The sequence below is a fragment of the Daldinia caldariorum genome (assembly GCF_022478825.1).
Source record: "Daldinia caldariorum strain CBS 122874 unplaced genomic scaffold F4812scaffold_25, whole genome shotgun sequence".
Classification (NCBI taxonomy): domain Eukaryota; kingdom Fungi; phylum Ascomycota; class Sordariomycetes; order Xylariales; family Hypoxylaceae; genus Daldinia; species Daldinia caldariorum.
This window is the reverse complement of record NW_025953061.1, coordinates 186,350-206,602: the sequence shown is the minus strand read 5'-3', so window position 1 is coordinate 206,602 and position 20,253 is coordinate 186,350. Positions and strand designations below refer to the sequence as shown.

The 20,253-nt window shown below is 45.7% G+C and overlaps 7 protein-coding genes across 7 annotated transcripts; 5 read left to right on the top strand and 2 right to left on the bottom strand.

Annotated features, from left to right (window-relative positions):
* Nucleotides 1-2,043: 2,043 nt before the first annotated feature.
* On the bottom strand, nucleotides 2,044-3,992 carry F4812DRAFT_468557 (uncharacterized protein; the record flags this gene model as incomplete). Its single annotated transcript, XM_047938796.1, has 7 exons — nucleotides 2,044-2,094; nucleotides 2,153-2,211; nucleotides 2,275-2,403; nucleotides 2,456-2,938; nucleotides 2,998-3,158; nucleotides 3,211-3,272; nucleotides 3,336-3,992. The coding sequence occupies 7 exons, from the start codon at nucleotides 3,990-3,992 to the stop codon at nucleotides 2,044-2,046; spliced, it is 1,602 nt and encodes a 533-aa protein (XP_047785970.1).
* Nucleotides 3,993-4,963: 971 nt separating this feature from the next.
* On the top strand, nucleotides 4,964-5,991 carry F4812DRAFT_468555 (oxidoreductase; the record flags this gene model as incomplete). Its single annotated transcript, XM_047938795.1, has 1 exon — nucleotides 4,964-5,991. The coding sequence occupies one exon, from the start codon at nucleotides 4,964-4,966 to the stop codon at nucleotides 5,987-5,989; it is 1,026 nt and encodes a 341-aa protein (XP_047785969.1).
* A 450-nt stretch (nucleotides 5,992-6,441) lies between these two features.
* Nucleotides 6,442-7,967, top strand: F4812DRAFT_468553 (pyridoxal phosphate-dependent transferase; the record flags this gene model as incomplete). Its single annotated transcript, XM_047938794.1, has 2 exons — nucleotides 6,442-6,943; nucleotides 7,011-7,967. Exons 1-2 carry the CDS (start codon nucleotides 6,455-6,457, stop codon nucleotides 7,965-7,967), a joined length of 1,446 nt encoding a protein of 481 aa, XP_047785968.1. The 5' UTR covers nucleotides 6,442-6,454.
* Nucleotides 7,968-8,221: 254 nt separating this feature from the next.
* F4812DRAFT_463480 (tyrosinase) lies at nucleotides 8,222-11,033 on the bottom strand (the record flags this gene model as incomplete). Its single annotated transcript, XM_047938214.1, has 9 exons — nucleotides 8,222-8,266; nucleotides 8,326-8,710; nucleotides 8,765-8,934; nucleotides 8,994-9,300; nucleotides 9,369-9,779; nucleotides 9,841-10,223; nucleotides 10,297-10,584; nucleotides 10,723-10,778; nucleotides 10,832-11,033. The coding sequence occupies 9 exons, from the start codon at nucleotides 11,031-11,033 to the stop codon at nucleotides 8,222-8,224; spliced, it is 2,247 nt and encodes a 748-aa protein (XP_047785967.1).
* A 1,329-nt stretch (nucleotides 11,034-12,362) lies between these two features.
* F4812DRAFT_453405 (acetyl-CoA synthetase-like protein) lies at nucleotides 12,363-14,843 on the top strand (the record flags this gene model as incomplete). Its single annotated transcript, XM_047936481.1, has 2 exons — nucleotides 12,363-12,911; nucleotides 12,972-14,843. The coding sequence occupies 2 exons, from the start codon at nucleotides 12,363-12,365 to the stop codon at nucleotides 14,841-14,843; spliced, it is 2,421 nt and encodes an 806-aa protein (XP_047785966.1).
* A 2,221-nt stretch (nucleotides 14,844-17,064) lies between these two features.
* On the top strand, nucleotides 17,065-18,283 carry F4812DRAFT_468547 (uncharacterized protein; the record flags this gene model as incomplete). The annotated part of the gene is made up of 1 exon (XM_047938793.1): nucleotides 17,065-18,283. Exon 1 carries the CDS (start codon nucleotides 17,168-17,170, stop codon nucleotides 18,281-18,283), a length of 1,116 nt encoding a protein of 371 aa, XP_047785965.1. The 5' UTR covers nucleotides 17,065-17,167.
* Nucleotides 18,284-18,437: 154 nt separating this feature from the next.
* F4812DRAFT_445904 (MutT/nudix family protein) lies at nucleotides 18,438-19,927 on the top strand. Its single transcript, XM_047935598.1, has 5 exons — nucleotides 18,438-18,576; nucleotides 18,645-18,679; nucleotides 18,759-18,906; nucleotides 19,079-19,229; nucleotides 19,432-19,927. Exons 1-5 carry the CDS (start codon nucleotides 18,535-18,537, stop codon nucleotides 19,668-19,670), a joined length of 615 nt encoding a protein of 204 aa, XP_047785964.1. The 5' UTR covers nucleotides 18,438-18,534; the 3' UTR covers nucleotides 19,671-19,927.
* The last annotated feature ends 326 nt before the right edge of the window (nucleotides 19,928-20,253 follow it).

Here is a 20,253-nt window from a genome sequence, read left to right as displayed (position 1 = left end):
GACGTTTACTTAATTGGCTGGATGCTCTTGAGCTAGACATATACATATCTGCATGTATCTCAGGCAACAAGACGACTTATCACAAAATCATACAAGTCCATATATCTTGGAGGGATTTACCCAGTAAACTTTAGACAGACACGTGTAATGAAGTTGATAATAAATACAGGTATATAGTAGGTTAATAAGAGCGCCTATGTATGGCAGCTATCTTTTTGGCTACATTAAATCAGATACTACAAACACCCCCCCATTGGGCTTGATTCGCTAAATCTGCTTTGAGAGATACCTGGTATTGGATTCAGCAAATATTACCTTCCCTGATCTACCACAATATGTATGCTACATATAGCTAATGCTTTATCGCCAAAGACCCCACCTCCCTTTTATCAGAAGAAAGTGTCCATGAGAGGCAACCGGGGGGTAATTATTTTCATGAGCTACACCAAAGGATGAGTAAAACCATGAACCATCTTGCATGATGTTGTTATGGTAGTAAATAGACATCTTTCTATAAGCACTGGGCTACGTGACATGTCGTGAAAAAAGTTCTTGCATGGAAATAGGAGGCATTCAAGGGGACACCGACTGACAATGCAACAAAGATGCTAGCTATCCCACAAGGAGAGAATATTGATCATCTATAATACATTAGACATAGGTATTTACCAAGAGTGCGTTTTCAATAATCAAGATGAAATGGTTCACTAAAGGTCAGCCTGTCCCGGTACCAATTTATGGTAGGTAGAAGGCTTTAACAATTGCCTACTGTGACAAGGAGTCTGTCTACCCTATTCCGAATATCAATCTCTAGGATATTATATCTCACCCAAAAATGAAATCTGCTGGATCAGGGAGATTTAGATGGTATGGTCCTAGCACTTATTGTGGATCTTGAACAGCTTCTTAAGTATTATTTTGACTTTATTATAAAATACTTACATTGAATACTGCTACAATAGATATAGAATTGTTTCTCTCAAGGCATTATCAAACCCATTTTAAACAATACTTCATTCTCCTGAAACATGATTTCGTACGACAAAGAATATAGGAAACTAGGTATTTAAAACAATAGGTAACAATGCTAGAGGTAGGCAAGTTGATCATTCTGATATTAACAATAGGTCACATCAAGTAATTACTCATTCCCGAACACCATTGCTCGTTTTCACTCTAATATTATATATAACAGGTACCTAAGGTACTTTCGCCTGCCTTCGCGTGAGTAACACAATATACCAAGGCCCATAGCCTTGATAAATATTTATCCACATTAACATTACTTAGAACGTTAGGATGTAGTTGCCCTTAATATATGTTATATAAAGAGTGAGTGCAGGGGTCGTACGTGTAGTAGCATCTGGCGTTGCATCCTCGTACGAGCGAGCTGACTATCCTTTATGCAGACGGCAGAGCCTCATACGAGCTAATAATATACTTATAACGGACCTTCTACCAGAATAATTTCATTATTACATACTTGAAAAGCCATTAATGGCCACATATAATAGTTGTTGGGCACCCGCCGTTTATAACACATCTGAGCTTACCTAAGGTAGGCTATGTGTGAATAAAGAAAAGCCGCACGGTATTGTATTGGCTAATAGTGGGTAGCATCCCTTACGATTATAGTGGTGAGCCGCCTAAAGCTTAGCGTACTAACCGCTATGCACGTCCCAAATTAGTATAAAAGCAGCACAGTGTTATTACTATGGTGGACATTGAATTAGAATGACAACATTAGGTTCTAAGCATGTGCAAGACTTTTGGTCTCATTGAGTTGTAGTAAAATGTGTATTCGTAGCAGTATATTGTCCTATCTAGAACTATTTCACATTGCATAAGCATGATTGTACAGATGTTGTCTATCGTGGTACTGGAATAGCTGATGACTGGGCTACATCAATAAACTATATTGCTAGTGACTGTAAACTGTACTTCCTGGAACGGATGTAGGAACTCTGATAGAAACAGATACCTCAACTACTTATAGCGCCGATTACTTTCAATAGAAAGATAAGAGGTGATAATATCCTAGAGCTAATCGGTATTGTAAAGGGACTGTAGAGGCGATAGCAAGGTACTAAGCAACTATAAAGGGGTTAGTAAATTGGAAAACCATCGAAACAACAGCGGAGAATATGCCTACCCAGCGTTCCAGATCCTTTTCGTTCTGCCTGAGCTCGTCATAACGCGCATCCATAAGTTCTAGTTGACGCGCACGTTAGTTTCCTTAAACCTGTATCTAGGCGTGGGAGTGTCAGAACTCACCTGCAGTCCGATAGAGCACGTCTTCAATATCCGCATCATACTCGAGGCCGTCCAAGAAACCCCTGACCTTTTGCTCGTCCTCAGGGTAGCTAATATTTTTTCCGATCTGGCTGATTGAAAATCTGACGACTAGGAGGAATTTAGCGCTCGGTCGTTTCCCCCAGACAAGCGACAAACTTACCATCCTTCCTATACCCCTCCTTGCTATTTTCAAACCTCATCGCGCAGTCGTGGATCTCTCTGCGGAATCGACCGGCGTCTTCATTCCGGTTCTCGTCAATCTTTCCTATAGGACCATTTTTTCCGGCTTTTTCCTGCGTCGGATACCCATCCGTAGTCACCAACACTAGGAAGGGACGCTTAAGCGGAATACCCGCATCGACGTCCTTGTAGATAAGAGGATCAAGGACGTTCTCCCTCAACTTCGTGCCGATCGGTGTCCAGCCCTCGGGATAGAAGCTTTTGAGCCTGTCTTCAATTTGCTTGGCGTTTAGACCATTAGCATCCGGGGCGGCCTTGTTGATGAACCGGAGGTGGCAGCCCCTATTCAGAGGGTCGGTGCGGGTGGCGATGCTGCTAATTCGTTTGGCCAGTTCGATCTGAGCGCGCCACCTATCTCCATTCCCTATGTAGTTTTCTTCGCTCCACATAGATCCGCTGTCGTCTGAATATAGGTATCTGCTTAGTTTTGAATAGAACTCTACGGGCTTGATTGACACTTACCACAATACAGGATAGGCTGATACAGTGCTAATTTGGCAAGACCGTCGACCTGAGCAGGAGAGTTCAACTTGTTATTCGGATCATTTTTGAGTTGGAAAGCCTTTTTCGCCACATCTTCAATATAGGGATCGTTGGGAGGGAAGAACTTTTCGAGGCCGCCCCTTTTTATAACACATCAGCAATACCGCACTTAGAATACGCGGCCATATTTACCTTTTGATTGCATTGTTTAGGTTGTTCTTGAAGTCCTCTACGGTCTGTGGTTCTGCGATATCCTTTCCCAAGCCACGAATTAGCAATTTGAACAGGCCGCAGCATGCGCCGGCGTTCTCTCTCACCTGTCCCGGCGCGGGGTTAGATACTGGGATCTTGTTATAGGTCCTAGATGATGCGTCGAAGATGTCTGCAAGAGGAGTCCAGATGTCGAAGTAGGCCAGAACCTTGAGAACCCATTCGTTGATGTATGTTATAAGCCCCCCTTTACCCTTGGTTGCCATTATATTAAGGGCATCCTTAACAGCAAGGTCTGGAGGCTGTAGCTTATCAGCTATGTCCTTTGCAGTCTGGCCACTGGAGTTCTTCTTCTCCTTAGAAGCTCCCGCTTCCACGAGTAGCTTAATAGCAGAGGCATCGCTCTTGTGGACAGCGGCCATCAACGGAGTCTCATTTCCGAACGATGCGGGGCCAGGTTCGTCGAAGGTATTCGGGTTCTTGGCAAGGAGAAGCTGTATCATCCTAGCCCGCTGCTTTGGCGCGCTTGCGGCCAGGAACATTGGAGTTCGTCCATCTTGGGTCTTCACATCCGGATCCGCACCATTGTCCAATAGGAGCTTTACGGTAGAGGAATTTCCCTTTCGAATAGCTGCTGCCAATGGGGTGAGCCCCGATGCCCGATCCGGTTTGTTGATAATTGATCGATCGGCTCTAATATATTCAGCAAGCCTGGCCTTGTCGAGGGCCGGTGGAGTAGCTCCTGCGTCGATCCAAATAGACATGCTGTGCGAGGGACTCTTCTGTCGAATAAGCGACCAAGTAATTACGTACGATCTACGAGTGGGAATATTGCAATGGATTGCATACGCATCTATGCGAGGGAGGGGAGTCGGATGCTTCTATTCTATATGCTGCATTATGTGGGAGACTGGACGTGTATCTCCCTCATGATATCTACATTCCTGTTGTAACTTCCGTTCCTCTCAACGTCACCACTATTTTAGTTATTGGGACAATCTGGTGAGCATGTTCTACATTGGCTTATTCCTCAATCCTATGAATAAACTGAGTAACCCAATACTAAGTGCTTACCTAGTCCAGATATCATAAAGTGGCTAGCGGACTGGCAACATGTTTCCCCATGGGGAGACGATTATCTCGATTTACGTACAGACATTCTATGCAATACTCCTCTGCGGGGACGCCATGACGAGCGCCTTACGAATACGGTTACGAGTCTTCGGTGAGACAGTTGGAGAGAAGGTGTGATACACATCTGCCGTTGGTCACTGGAACCTGGAGGCTGACGATCTAGCTGGACTTGATAATATCGGCACTCCTTTCTAGATTTATTTGCTTTCAGGTAAGATTAGCAGTGGCTTATCGAAAACCATGAACGTTACTTTATCGGCGATGGCGTCGCTGCCTATTGAAGTAGTCGGCCGCAAATGGCAAGCTGAAATGCAAGATGAAAAAGAAGGAAGATAAATGTGGGAAATTGAAAGTTAATACTTCGGGTACAGCTGGCATGGCAGCCTGGTAACATTACAAACATGTGTTAGCCGTGCGCACGTTTAAAATATGTTGTGTGAGTAAAGTTATTCCCCGACCGCGCCGCGAAATTTGATCAAGTCGTCCCATATTAGCTCTATTCAACCAGTGTATTTCGACTATATTGATAAAATACTCCACCTTCGATTCGTATATTGACCACTCGTTAACACTTGGATCCTGTGGCTTTGCTACGACAAGCATGGATACTAACTTCGCAGCATTTTTAACCGGGCACATGAAAAAGCCCCTGGTGGTAGAAGAAGCGGAAGACAGATTCGCCGACGAAAATGAGATCGTCATCAAAAACGCTGCGGTTGCGATGAATCGTATCGACATAGCTTTCCAAGAATTCCCATGGAGCATCTTCAACTATCCCTTGATCCTGGGCGTCGACGTGGCTGGCGAGGTTGTGGAAGTGGGATCCCAGGCTTCGCAGTTTAGCGTTGGAGATCGCGTTATAGGGCACGCTCTTCGCTTAGCGACGGAGGATGACCGCCATGGTGGCTTCCAAAAGTACACCGTCTTAATGTCAAACATGGCGTGCGTTATTCCACCATCTTTACCCTACGAGAATGCCGTTGTTCTTCCCTTGAGTATCTCAACGGCAGCGGCTGCGCTGTTCCAAAAAGACACCATGGCGCTTCAGCCACCCACGGTATACCCCGAAGAGAAAGACATTTGGATCATCGTGTTGGGTGGAACAGGCTCTGTTGGTAGTAATGGCGTTCGACTAGCTGTAGCAGCTGGTTACAAGGTGATTACAACAGCTTCAACGAGAAGCTTTAGCCTTGCAAGGCAGCTAGGCGCAACTGAAGTGGTTGATTACAAGCATCCCGATGTTGCCAATGAATTAGCTCGAATTCTATCGGGGAAGGAGATCGGCGGAGCGTTTGATGGGAACGGACAGCCAGATACGATTAAGACAGCTATCGAGGCTGTCTCTAAGTGCAACGGCAATAGGTTCGTCACAACAGTAGGGGATTGGATCGATCCATCATGGGTGTCGAGGGATGTCAAGGCTAAGGCGATCATGGGGATATCCATTCGAGACAACGAGGTTGGTCAAATGGTTTACGAGGGGTTTCTACAAAACGCATTGGCTGCGGAGAGGTACATGAAGTACCCCGAACCTCTCGTGTTCGGCGAGGGCCTCGGCTCTATTCAAGATGCTCTCGAAAAGTCTAAGGATTCGAAGGGGAAGAAAGTAGTTGTGACTATCAAGTGAACTTCATACGTGCATCTGTTAGGTACAAGTTGTTGACTACCCCTCATGGGGGTTACAGCCATATTCCCAACACATCTGCATACCAGGTAAGGTACTAGGTATCTAAAGCAAAATTTCAAAATAGAAGATCGGTGACCATTATTCAGTTTTTCTTGAAAATGTATCTGCTAGTCGAATGTGGCCGGTGTGGATCCTGGCTCGAGATAATGCTTTTTGGACACTTACACCGACTGACCGGGCCTAGCCGGGCGCGATACGACAGGGATTGTTGCATGCCTATTTCCTGTTTAAGACAAACGGTGAAAATCCTCTGCATTTAATTGGCTGGTCATATATAGCGAAATCGACAGTCTAGAATTTTGAAAAGTTACATGAAATCAAGCCGCTTATACTTGTGTACTTTAGTATTTCCCTTCAACTCGTCGTTACTCACAGTTTGAGTTCTTCGCAAAGCGAATAGGCAAGATGGCTTCTGACAGGGTAAATCAATCTCTACCAGTCTCAAACTCGCAACTAGATCATGACTTCCACAGCGGATGGGGAAGTGTCTATACCAACCGAAGTACCGTAAGCGACGAGGAGATCCTTCCACTATGGCTGCAGTATGCCTCAGACAAAGGATCAGTTGAACGGAAGTACCAGCGACTCCTTTACGAGTATACCGACCTTTTTAGCGATTTCTTTGGTGGCTACTATCCAATTTCCATGCACGCTCACGCGACAGACGCCTTGCTGCCAACGACCATTGCCAGCTTGATCTTGAATACCATCGCTACCAGTCCACTGGTCCTAAACTCGCCTGAATTAAAACCTAAATCAGACGAGAATCCAGAGGATACTGGAAAGAGGGTTCGAGATTTCGCTTTGAGCTTTCTGGGTTGGGATGATAAGCATGTCCTCTCGCCCAACTTTATTGTCGCTGATAACATATATGGTGCTGGATATGGACCTCTGGTACGTGCACCATCATAAGAGAGTGCTTTGGATAAAAGGTTGAAACCTCCAACTGACAGTCTTTAAGGCACATACCTCAAAAGAATGGGAGATCAGCGCAATTGCGGCTGGCCCCAAGCCTATTGTTGTGGACATGAAGAATGCAACGGAGGAGGTGCTGAACGCTCAATTTGCCGATGCGAAAGCGAAAGGATGCATCGCAGTAGTTTTCGATCTAGTCAGTACTGAGGACGGACTTGTCTTGCGCCCTGACGATTTCGGCAGGATTAAGGCGTGTTGTGCTCGTAACCGACTGCTACTCATCGTCGACGAGACAATGACAGCGATGCGATGCGGGGCCCCCTTCGCATTCCAAAGACAGGAATATGTCCGCAAGGAAGCGGACAAGCAGCCGGACCTTGTCATATTCGGGAAAGGCATCGGCGTGAGTGGTGTCGCAATCGGCTTCAAGGGCGTTATTACCACAGGTCTCACTTACACGGACCCTGCTGACATCCGCAAGACGATACGGTACTGGCGTGCCCTTGTAAGCCGACCCATCAGGCTACCAATACTATTAGAAGCGCTCAGTATTCTACGAACGGCACAGGCGGAGAATTGGCCGGCAAACAGTGAGAAAATAGGGGATGTTATACGGGACATCATAGGAGAGCTAGACCCTAGTACTAGAGAGCCGGATGCCATCCGAGGTTTGGGGGCTGTGGTCGCAGTAAACAGGGAAGTAGCAATGAAGTTTCGCGTCATGTCAGCTATTCGGCGACGAAGCCCTTGGGCTCGATGGTTGCCCAAGCTAGATGGTTCTTCTGCCGATCGGGAAGTGCTTAGGAGGCAGGTCTTTGGAGTTGATAGTAAGGCGAACAGGCAAATTTTAGCAAAGGAGGCCGACCAATGCGGTATAATTCCTTTGTGGTGCTTCATCTGCGGCATCGAGGCTACTTCCAAGGACTGGTGCAGAACGTGCTACTTGTCGTTCTGCGACAATGAAGTGTGCGTGCAAGCTTTCCATAGACATGCCTGCGTATAAAATCTCATTTGGATCTAGCAGTTTAAAACCAAGTAGAGGTTTAGACTTCTTATGTCTTGATATAAAATTTGAACATAGTGAAGCAACAGTAGATTTTTTATTTTTCTCATAATTCGTCGTCGCGAAACGAGTGTGCGCACATTCATCGGCTACCTAACCTAATCCAACACCAATTTTATCAACAACAAAAAAAGAAAAAAAAAATGGCAACAAGGCCAACATTTTTGGTACTTTACGGCATAGTGTTCTTATCCTTATATGTCATCGCGGTAATGTCCCTCGCCATCACCGGCTGCGCTCTGGTAGGTGAAGTATAGTACCTGACATGCGTTATGTTCTTGTTAATCGTCCTATCCACGGCCTTGACTCTTCGTCCATCAACATAAATCACGAACTGGCTGGCATCGATATCGATTCTAAGCTGTGGGTTATTCCCGAACCAAGGGCTGGGCTGAAGCTCCTCAGTCACTCCGTAGTCACCACCTGCCGGCTTGCGATTACACTGCAGCACACGACGCTTATTTTTGATCACCATACCGAGGAGAATGTCGTAATTCTCGACGTCGCGAGAATTGGCCGTGCTGGACGGATCCCAATAGAGCAGCGCAATACCAGTCCCGGTCTCGCTACTCGGTACCTCGAGATTCATGGTGGGGGATTGGAAAACGATAGAGCCACCAGTGGAGACCTCCGCTTCGAGCTTGGAGATCTTGGCAACGCTAATGGTGTTGGCGACGACGCTACTACAAGCATGCGTTAGGTCCTAATTATAAAAAGAAAATGAGAGGTAAACTCACGTAGGCGCCACGGGTCTACTGGGACCCGTGCCAAGAGATGGGATCACCTCTGGATCCGGAACTACTGGCCTAACTTGGGGATCCTTCGAGTAAGACATCTTTGTCTTTGAAATAGTTATGCCAAGTTTCATCGAGTCTCTCCACTGCTCCTCGGGTATTGTTTTCCCACCCTGTTTGTACTGGTCAGTTATTTCTCATCAAATGCGTCTTATTGCAAGCAGCCACTGACAAGGTCTGTAATCCTCCAATACATCCTAGCCAAGACCTTCTCAACTGTAGGTGGCTGGAGATCCGATAGTTCCTGCTGCTGAATCATTTTGATGAGGTACGAAGTGACAGGAATATAGGCTATTGCCTGCGTATCCCTTTCTTCCCCTTCTTTGCAGTTGCTACAAACTTCATTTCCATCTTGCTCTGCCGGTTGGCTAAAGTTGAATACGTTGGTGACGAAGTCTTCTGTCCGAAATTTTTTCTCGGTCTCGCCTTCGGGTCGCAAGAAGACTTGGATGTTGAAGGGATGGCCTCCCAAGGCAAATCTAGACAGATTAACGATTGCATACATTGAAAGTCGAGATTTGCGGGAATGGGAATTCGAATGACTTACTTCGAGTACCGAATACTAAGAGCGTAATCATTCATCTTCACTCCCCCCGGACTGGCATCTTGGCCATATTCATTATCGATAATCTCCATCCCCTTGGGTACATCAGTCATCTTCAATCCCTCCTGTCGAGCAATCCCGTATGTCGTGTTTATCATTTCAAACAGCTGGGCACTGGCCTCTTTCCCAGTTTTTAACTCTGGATACGTATAACCAAGTTTAAACCAGTCGCGCGCGTCGTCCGCTGTCCAGGATGTACCCTTTTCATCCCTGTGGAAAGGGCGCAAAGGAGTCTTGTTAGTGACTATGTCTCCGCCCCCAATGATCTTCTGATCAAACCATCTCTGGATATCCACCTCGAACCATTTATCCGGGTTGAGCGACTGCCATAGGGCGAACAAGCGGTCGATATTGCTAATGCATATTAGATTATGGGCCAGAAATAGTATGCAAGAATATGAATTGAGTATCTCACCAGTGATGCAGCCAGAAGGTTGGATCGAATGTTGCTACAGGAATTTGGGACATGTGCCCACCATCCCCTCCAACCCAGTAGTGAACATTGTTGTGGATGAACTCCAGGTTAACGTCGTTCGTAATTTTCGACGTACTAGCAGTTGCGCTACTGGGATTCTCGTCTCTGGCAAGAGTTGCGAAGTGAATATAGTCCATGGGATACGTCAACAATCGGTACACTAGCTCCGATGCAGTCCCATAGGGGAATCCAGTAACAGAACTATACTCAGTCAAAAACCTGTCCACTTCGTCGTCGTTGTTAACGCCCTCGATCCAATCCTTGTTATCGGGCTGGCGCTGTTCTTCCTTCGGGCAGCGAGTAGTGGCATAACATGCTCCGTACTGGAAAGCAGGTTGTCTTAGCGGGGCGAGACTTGATAGTTTGGGGGGGAGGGAATGAAGTGTCTGGACTGACATCAAGAAATCCTTCACCATCGGGGTATTTCAACATTCCTACCCCATATATCCCCATCCTCTTGTCATTTGGCATCTTGAATTGGTTAAGAGGATTGTCTATGATCGTGGGCGGATTTCCTCCGATTGTGATCTCAACTCTCCTCCAACGAACCAGCTTTGGCACTTTGGAGTTCTTCGCCCAATCCCAAAATGGCAGCCGCCATGTTCTGGCCGCTTCTAGATACTCATCTCTATACCTTGGATGCTCTGGTATAATTTCATTTACCATGATCTCGTAGAGGCGTTGCTAATATACCAGTCATGAGCGACATGAAATATACCGAGAAAGTCAAGTGTATGAACATGCCTCGTAGAGTAAAATGTATGGCCGATGCCACGGAGGGAAAAGAGCGTTCGCATGATTGCAATAACCCTTTCTACCTACTTCCTCGGTGGTAGTGTCAGGCTCGTCCCAGGAAGTATATGGATATCCATGAATGCCTATACTTTGTTAAGCTTCTATACTCGAAGTCCTTAGAGATGGCAATATTAACCTGCGATTTGGAAATACGAGTCTCTCTTATCAGGCGAAATGGCTTGGAATCTTTTCAGAGCAAGCAGATATAGTATCACCTGAATCTTGTCTTTAGGGTCGGAACTCTCAGACCATTCGTCGAAATTTCGCCTAACCGGCACCCGGCCATCGGAGCTCCAGCCCTCTTTGATTCCCGTGATGGGATAATATTTGTACGACATTGAGTTATCAGTTTAATGATGTGAATAAAGATAAGATATATTAGGATCACGAAAGTATGCGAGGGAAAGTGTCAATACCAGATCGAGGCAAGGGGTGCTTAACACATTCTATATAGTCCTCGACCATTCCAATAAGATTACCTAGGTACCCATCTATATGAAGGAACTATTTCAATTCTGTGTACTGACAACTGTACTCTGCAGGTAAAATATTGTGATATCAATATGATAGGGTGGAAATGTCGAGATATGATGCAGAAGCTTATACGGATACCTATCGTCACCATCAGTTGATATCGAAGCTTGAGAGTACGTATTGGTGGCCCTCAGAAGTCCTCCTATGGATGCTTTTTAGCTAGGGGCAAGTCTCTTTGCTTTTAGGTACAGCATATGATCTGGATTTGCGGCGCAGGTTTCGATCGACCAATTAACTAACGCATGCTTCGTCATCTTAGAACAATATTTCAACGTAAGGAGATCATAACGGATGCTTCCGCAGGGTTACGTACCGGGGAATGAGAGACAAAACTTGTTGCCAAAAGAGGAAAATAGTACCAAGCCAATGTTTCGCTCTTGGTACGGAGATAGTAGGTAGCTGAATACTTTGTCTAGGATCATGCATACATACGCCGCAAGATTTGACAAGGCAATAACGGCGCTAACGTCGGCGAGACCGGCATTTGGACTCAGGCAGGTTGCGGGCATCGGGACCACAACACGAAACAGGGTACATATGTGCCAAGATCTTGAGGCTAGCTGCAAGCTAACCTGTTCTGACAAAGAGGATATTAAATATGCGTTAGTTGGCCGTTTCTTCATGGCTTAGGTGAACGGGCCTTGGGTTATTGGCCAGTGAAACCTCCAATATACTAACAGGGTCGAAAGAACAAGATAGAGCTGAAAGAAAGACCCCTTGGGAATGACAAGTAATTTATTAGACCATCCAAGCTACGACTATAGTCATGAATGATGAAATTCATTTCAAAGCTGTCCCCAGGATGTCAGGGGTATCGTGAAGTGGAACAATGCGTCGCTCCGTAAGGAACTTCGGTCTGGCTGCTGAAGCCTAGTTTAAATATTAAATTCTTTCTTTGCTCTAAGTGTCTCGTCTAAGGCCTGACAGGGGATGGTTAAACTATGAAGCATACCTACCTAGGTATATATCTGTGTGAATGTCCAAATAGATGGTGGAAGTCAACAGTTATTAAATGTAAATGGTGAAAGGGAGCGTCATACAATAATTAGTTCTACAGCCCACTTCTAAATATTCCCTCGTACAGGTCATTTAAAAATACTCATTTGCAAGAAAACCACACGTACACGCGAAGTATGACAGCTGATATTATCGAGCGCGACTCGGTCAGCCGCCTAGACCGGTCGAATTGCATCCTGCCACCCTCGAGCCATGATTCAACGTCTACTGGAAGAGCTACTATTAGCATACACATCGATCACGTAGAGAAGAAAAGGAACCCATCCATTGTCGCTTCGGAAGCCTCATTGGAGACGATCTTGAAAGTTAGCTGGATATTGACCCTTCGCTGCTTCGTCGTAGCCGATATCATATGTTTCAAATATGAAGAGTCTTCGGACATAAGTGAAATCCACAAGCGGAAGTTTGGTACCAAGAAACCAGAGAGCAGAAAGGCTTCAGGTCGGTACTTTACACGAATTAACCCTCACGAATCCGTATGTTTATTTTCGAAGCGCCTCGACGCAAGCCGATTATCTTCTCACCCGACAATTGATCCTATAAGCCATGACATTGGCGTTGCAGACTCGCAGTCTGTCCGCCACCACTGCAATACGGGCCTTTATGTACACCGGATGAGGATAGAAAACAAGAAAGGAGAAGGCAAAAAGGTCGATGATTTCGATGTAAGTTTAATCAATGCGGGATTCAATCAGTAGAGACGGTTTGCTTATTTTATCACATAGGACGTTAAACTCATTATTGATTTTTCTGACTACGTCTGCTCACTGCGGTTGGACTATCGCCCATCTCATACGAGTCATGATATGGCAACAAGCATCTTAAACACGTTTCAACACATTTATACTCAGGTCGCCAATGCATCAGAACACACATTACTGCAAGACATAAATGAGTTCTCGCCTCTAGATCAGACGAAAATAAAGAAATGGACGTGCATGGATCCCACACCGAGTGACAGCTGCCTGCATACTCTTATACTAAAGCAATGTCGGCTGAGACCTGAGGAGATGGCAGTCAGATCCTGGGATGGGGATCTTACATACCGTGAACTAGACGATCTATCACTACGACTAGCGCACCATCTCACGGAACTTGGCGTTGGCCCTGAAACTTTTGTGTTGAGTTGTTTTGAGAAGTCGACTTGGGCCATCGTCGCGCGATTAGCCATTCTGCGGGCAGGTGGAGCCTATATCTCGATCTTCGCCAGTAATCCGCCTGTTTACCTCGAATCAGTGATAACTCGTACCAAAACACGCGTCCTGGTCACAGATTCTTGCTATACCGACCGGTTTCGAGATATTGTCCCCGTTGTCGTTGGGATGTCCCCTGAATGGCTCAGGAGTCTGCCGGCGGGATCTCGGGTGTGCGAAACAATCCGACCAGACAATGCGTGTTTGGTGCTTTTCACATCTGGCAGTACCGGAACACCTAAGGGAATAATTCAAACCCATCAAGCATACGCTACCGCCATCAAGAATTACGCGCGCGATCTCCAACTCGGCCCGCATACGCGATGCCTTCAATTTGACGATTATGCATTCGACATCAGCAACTTGGAATTCCTAGTTCCTCTGATCCTCGGCGGTTGCTGCTGCGTTCCCGGACCTATGAAAACCGTTCAGGACCTGTCCGGAGAGATTAATGCGTTGGACGCTGATATCCTTTTCCTAACGCCGACTGTAGCAATCAAGCTAGAACCCAGCGATGTTCCACGCCTCAAGACTATGTGCGTAGGGGGAGAGCCTCTGCCCAAGGACCTCGTAAGTAAGTGGGATAACAGCGCTACGAAACTGGTCAATCAGTACGGTATGGGGGAGGTGGCCATTTGCTGTGCTCTCAATAGGAGTATCGATCTTGTAGGAGGCGCTAAAGTGGGACGCCCCTCAACCGGTGCCATCTGGGTTGTCAACTCGTTGTCTCCCGAGAAGTTAACGCCAATAGGGGCGGTAGGCGAGATCATAATAGAAGGACCACATCTGTCTCACGGCTACCTTGACGAAACCGCGACATGTCGGACGGAAGCTGGGTTCTTAAAGACGGTACCGCGGTGGATGATGGAGATGCATCCGGACAGGACCCACACTCGGATGTACAGGTCCGGAGATCTCGGCCGGCAAAATCACGATGGCACAATCACATACCTCGGTCGCAAAGACACAATTCTTAAATTGGATGGATGTCGCATCGACGCGCTAGAGGTGGAGCACCAGGCTCACAAGTGCCTTTCAGATAAGGACACTGTCGTGGTCGATCTTCTCGGCATCATCAACGGCCAAGACGAACCCAGCCTAACAGCCTTCATCTGCCTGGACGAGCACCCCATCAGCTCACCTCCCGTGACAAACGGCGTACCTCTTTTAAAGGATGCTCTCGTGGACCCTCATGCCAGCGCGAAGATAAAAGAGATGCAAGCTTCAATTGCCCTGTCGCTCCCGCGGTACATGATCCCTACAACTTTCGTCCTCATGTCGTGGATACCGCGGACAGCGTCTAAGAAGATCGATCGCAAGAAGATCCATATGCTGGGGCAGACGTTCTACTTTGCTAGGTTGGAGCAGCTGCCAAAGGATGTGTCGTATGCGCAGAAGATCTAACGGTGGTCCTACAGGGCGAGGCTTTGTCAAGCTTAACATTATTCATAACCTAGGTAGCCATTTAATCAAGTAGTTTACTTAAGTTTTCAGTTACATAGGTACGCAAAGTGTTATATTCCTGTTATTCAAATTAAACTACGTCAATCCAAAGAGTATACTCTCTTCTTAGTGTTAGATAACTTTACATCTCCACTAGGTAATCCACTAGTTAGTTCAAGACGGAATAAACCTTCATTATAATACAGTATAGTAGGAGGTAAGTATACTCATCATTTAACACCATTGTCAGTGATATGTGACGGGAGTCTATTGGCTATACCAAATAGCCAGCACGTTATACATGGCATCAGTCAAAAGAATCATGCTCATCTGACAAATATTTAGGCCATGCCTTTAAATATAACGCCTGTTTCCCTTTCTATTGTCAGGGGTATGAGGACACTAGTGCGGATTGGGCCATAAGGCCCACTAGGATAGTGTATATAAGGAGGCACGCTGCTCCCTCGAAGGAGACTCGAGGGGCAAGCGCTAATAGATCACTATTATACACTGCATACTCTACATTCTACGTGCTACTGCTTCTAGTATTCACTCTATGTACGACATACATCACGGGATCTCTCTGACATCTATGCTGAAATGTTTGGATAATAGGATATAAGGGGCAAGCGCCAATAGATTACTATACCACCAACACTTGCTATTGTCTTTGGTATCCAATACACCTACCACACACATCACAGTAACTCTATAACATAAGAGGTATCTAGGTAATGCAGCTTGGACTACCTATCGCCGCCTGTAGTACCATATATGAAGTACCTTGTAGTTCAGTCATTACCTAATTCAGACAGCTAAAGCACCTACGTACCTACGTACTTAAGTGGGTCTCTTTCGGAGTATGTCTTTAACAGCAGGTCGAATTGCTTGCCTGACTTATACTCCGCCAGCCAAATGATAGGAATCGAGATAAGCTATCCGACTTGAAATTAATTATGTTTAATAAACTTGAAAGAACAACTGCGAGGGAAAAGGCTTCTACTGAGTTTATCGCGTTCGAAGATCGATATGTCTATTTTTAGAAACAGATCTGGTGGAACGCTTGGACCCGCCCGGCGCCGAGCGAGCTACTACCGTGTGTGGGCCCGAGCCGAGAGAATGGTAAGAACGCCGGATATGATTGTTGATACCTTAAATATAACATAAAATGAAATATATTAAATCAGAAAGTTCCAGTTCGATGAAAAAGGTACTTTTTGCAGAATGCGTACGTGTACTGAGTAACGGCTCACATGTGGGTCAAACCCTGGACCGGAGCAACTGCCAGGCACCCACAGGTATATATTCCCACATGTGCTGCCGTCTTTTGTATTTAGTTCTTCTTTTCTCTTTATCTCACGATAAATACAATAAGGTAGTAACATCGAAGCATTGACTCCCGAATACTATTCCAGCCGTTACTTACTGGATTTAAATTTGGAGGGAGATTGTAAAGTGAAATAGTTGTAAGCAGGTTACATATTTTTAATAGAAAAATAGTATGTGAAACTAGTCAAAAGTTGTGTAGGAGAATATTATGTTGATTATTGATTGTACTGTGCTTAATCATTTTACAAGCGTGTATGTCAGGCGCAAGATTAATAATGAAGGCTTTTCTCATGTGGAAAAAAAAATTTGGTCATCCCACCCTCCTCGAGCACATGTTCTCCTGATACCTACTTACCGAAGGATTAAAGAGCCAGGCGATACAATCGAGGTAAAGATTAACGTTTTCACTTGATGCGTAATTAATCCTAAAATACCATTTGAACATGTGCTCGTGGGGAATCGAACCCCATTCCTTTGCAAGTAAGTATGGTTGCCCATTCAAACTGCCCATTAATCCCTGGCCGTTGGACTAATTCCTCGTTAACGTCTGCTGCGTTTTTTTTTGACTTATATGCTTAACCCCGCCCCTCACTAACGAAATTTCCTAGGGAACAAACATTACTATTACTGCCTGACAACCATTTCAAGGAAATTGGCAGTTGCCACGCAAGGTACCTACCTAGGTAGCTTTTTACCTACCGCAACCTCAGGCAAGCACTGAATTCTCCTCAACACAAATTACCTGAACGTACCGAGTCAAAGCATTGGAATACATCTTATGCACAGAATCACCTATGAAACTCGATCTTAAGTACCTGTCATTCATCAGATATTGATGCAAACACTCATCGGAAACCCCTTTGCAATCGTATCAAACATCTTGTATTCCAATTACATAGGTGCCTACCTACTTACTTTGCATCCAACTCTACGCATCCCCCGGATCAAATTTTGCCATGAAATCGAAATACGTTCCGGGGCTCTGGGTGCTACTCACCAAAGGCTTCAATGGAGGGCTTACGTGGAAGACTCTGCCTATAGAGGTATACGACGAAGCCAAGAAAGTTTCCTCGATGCAATGTCACTTCTTATTACGACATCCTCATTCTTTCCACCTCGCCAAATTTTTCCTTAAAGGCCTAAAGTCAAAGAATCCAACGCTAATTTGCCTCGCACTTTCACATGTATATGAGTTTGCAGCAGAGAAGGTCGAGTTCTGCGCTTCTATGGAGCCGGTGGAGTTCTTTGCGCATGTTAAGAATTCCTATGCTTGGTCATCCCATCTCACCGACAACGCATTCTGGGCTTTCACATATAAAGCCTTTCACGCTCGGCAAATATTCCTTAACACAGCTCTCAAAAAGGGCGAAGGGGACCCGACTAAAAAGCCCTTTGCCCTGTCCTTAGATCGTTTCCGAGAGGCGTTCCTAGACGCGTATCCACTTGATCCAACTCTCATCCACGGAAAGGACGACAAGATATGCCAAGAGAATATCGAGCTGGTTGAAGATATACTTTCTACCAACAAGGCCCTCCACGCCAAGTACTTCCCTCCTCATCTTACCCACTTTGAAGGGCAAGGCGATGGTACGGACAAGTTGCTCCCAGTCAAAAAGTCCGAAGATTGCGATGAACCCTCGGAACCTATCACTTGCAAATACGATGGGGTATATATGTCGAAAATCCCGGATGAAGAGCTTTTCTTCTATGATACGGAATGCAAGGCCAAGCATCACGATGCTTTCATCGATGCTGTGAATAAGGGCGCCGCGGGAATTAAGAACAAGGAACTGGCCAAGGGTGCGGGGTCCGTGAGAAAGTACGACGCCTTCAAGCGCCACGGAGAGCAAGGCAATGCCGACGACGCCGATGAGTCTGGCCCTTCGAATGAAGGCATGGCAGCCCCTGACAACGGCGTCGAGGCCAGCGCCGACAACGACATGCCGGATATCAAGAAGTTGAAGATTGAGGATGACGAGGTGGCTGAGAATATGCCGGAGGATGGAGGAATTCCTAATATTGAGAACCTTCGGCTGGTGGATGAAGGAGAGGAAGAAGCATCTTCCCCTTAATTTAGGGATGACTTGCAGTCTAATGGCTACAGCTGGCGAGATTTTCTTGGCAGCTGGCGAAGTATCGGTGACGCCCATTTGCAAGAAAAAAAAATAACATAAGATTGTACCGCATAAGTCGCACAACTTCGTATTTTTCTTTTGCTTTTCTTTTGCTCTACCATAGAAATAATAAAATCAAAGAAAACCTTAATTACCGTCGCCAAAAACACGTACGTAGATATCAACAAAATTAATTACCTTTATCAATTATGTCTTTCGAAAATGCCAAGGTTCTAGCTACGGAACCGCTCGTAAGTAAACCCCCCTCCCCCCTTGTCGCGCTGGGATTGAACCGCGTCTCCCTAACACTCTCTCATAGGCGAATGGCGATGCAGTCTGGACCAAACTTGTCAAGTAGGCAAAGACGAGGCGCCTAATTATAATAATAATATCTCAACTTGCATGACTGACGCAGCATATATTTTCTATTTAGACTGACGTATACTGATTCGAAAAACCAAACGCGTACTTGGGAGTCAGCTGAGCGCACCACGAGGCCGAAGAAGAGTGAAATCGACGGGGTCGGAATTGTCGCTATCTTAGAGAAGCCCACGGGGCCTGAAATAGTCCTCCAAAAGCAGGTTAGTATTGGAGCTCCTCGTCGCCTTTGCAAATGTTAGGTGGCTTTCTGCTGGATTTGTTTGACCGCGTGGGTCCGTGCTTAAGGGGCATAAATAAATTGTAACCCCTTTTTTTTCTCTGGTCATTCACGGCTAAATCTCGGATACGCGTTGGCTAACATCTATAATATAGTACCGTGCGCCTATTGATAAGGTCTGTATCGAGGTTCCCGCTGGCCTTATTGATGAAGGAGAGACGGTCGAGGAGGCTGCCATTCGCGAGTTGAAGGAAGAAACCGGCTATGTGGCTAAGGTATCCGAGACGTCGCCTATGATGTTCAACGGTAAGCATCTCCCTTTTTATTACACCTTACCCAAACTATTACGGGGCATAAATCATGACATATACCTGTCTTGAATGGATAAGAAGAGACTGTTAAGGATCCATCATGTATAAGAATTAGTATTTCTTTTCTATTTATTGCTAGGCGGCCTGCAGGGGTATTAGGCAACCGTTTCGAACACATTACTAACGATAGATCTTAGACCCCGGATTCTGTAACACGAATCTACGAATGGTCCACGTCACTGTTGACATGAGTCTTCCCGAGAATCAGAATCTGCAGCCCGAACTAGAAGAAGACGAATTCATCGAGGTCTTCCTAGTTCCGCTGACAAATCTCTACGACGAATGCAAGAGACTTGAGGCAGAAGGTTACGCCATCGACGCACGAGTAGGGACCTTCGCTGAGGGAATCGAGTGTGCCAAGAAATTCAAGCTATGAGTTTCTTGGCCGATTTATAAGCCTCCGAGGCTTGATAATAGGGTTACGAGGACGGAGCGTTCCAGCATTTAGTGTGTACTTCGCATAGACTTTCTGTTGTTGTCGAATACCCTGTTTTGATATACCCTTCTCGCAATTAGTAGGGCGGAAATAGATTAGATAGATTTTAGATTGGTTATTAATCCGGGAATAGACTCATATAGAGTTATGATATTAGAGCGATTACGTACCTACCTACCTAGGTACTTAGATATAGAGCTGCTAATCCGTAAATTTGTGACTTGAAACGATTATCAATCCCTCTTTACGTACCTAACTAAGGGCGAAGACTTGTCCGGACCATAACTCGGTAGAAGCTATCGCAATATAGGTGGGAGGTACCTAGATATACAATATTAAGCAATGCCTTAGGTTAGGTTAGGTAACTTTTTTAAAAAGTGGCTCCAGTAGACTAGTCGGTTGGCGGTTCCGGACAAGAAGTATGAGGGCGAATGGCGCAATAGCTACGCGAGACTATTGGCTGAAAAGGTAATACATGTTTACTGATCAAATCAAGCAACCCTATTAGATTAGTTACTTCCTG

Excerpts from the sequence above, each read along its gene's own strand:
- F4812DRAFT_445904 (XM_047935598.1), top strand. The coding sequence starts at position 18,535 with ATGTCTTTCGAAAATGCCAAGGTTCTAGCTACGGAACCGCTC. Across the intron at positions 18,577-18,644 it reads TTCTAGCTACGGAACCGCTC|GCGAATGGCGATGCAGTCTG; the intron begins GTAAGTAAACCC and ends ACTCTCTCATAG. Across the intron at positions 18,680-18,758 it reads GTCTGGACCAAACTTGTCAA|ACTGACGTATACTGATTCGA; the intron begins GTAGGCAAAGAC and ends TTTTCTATTTAG.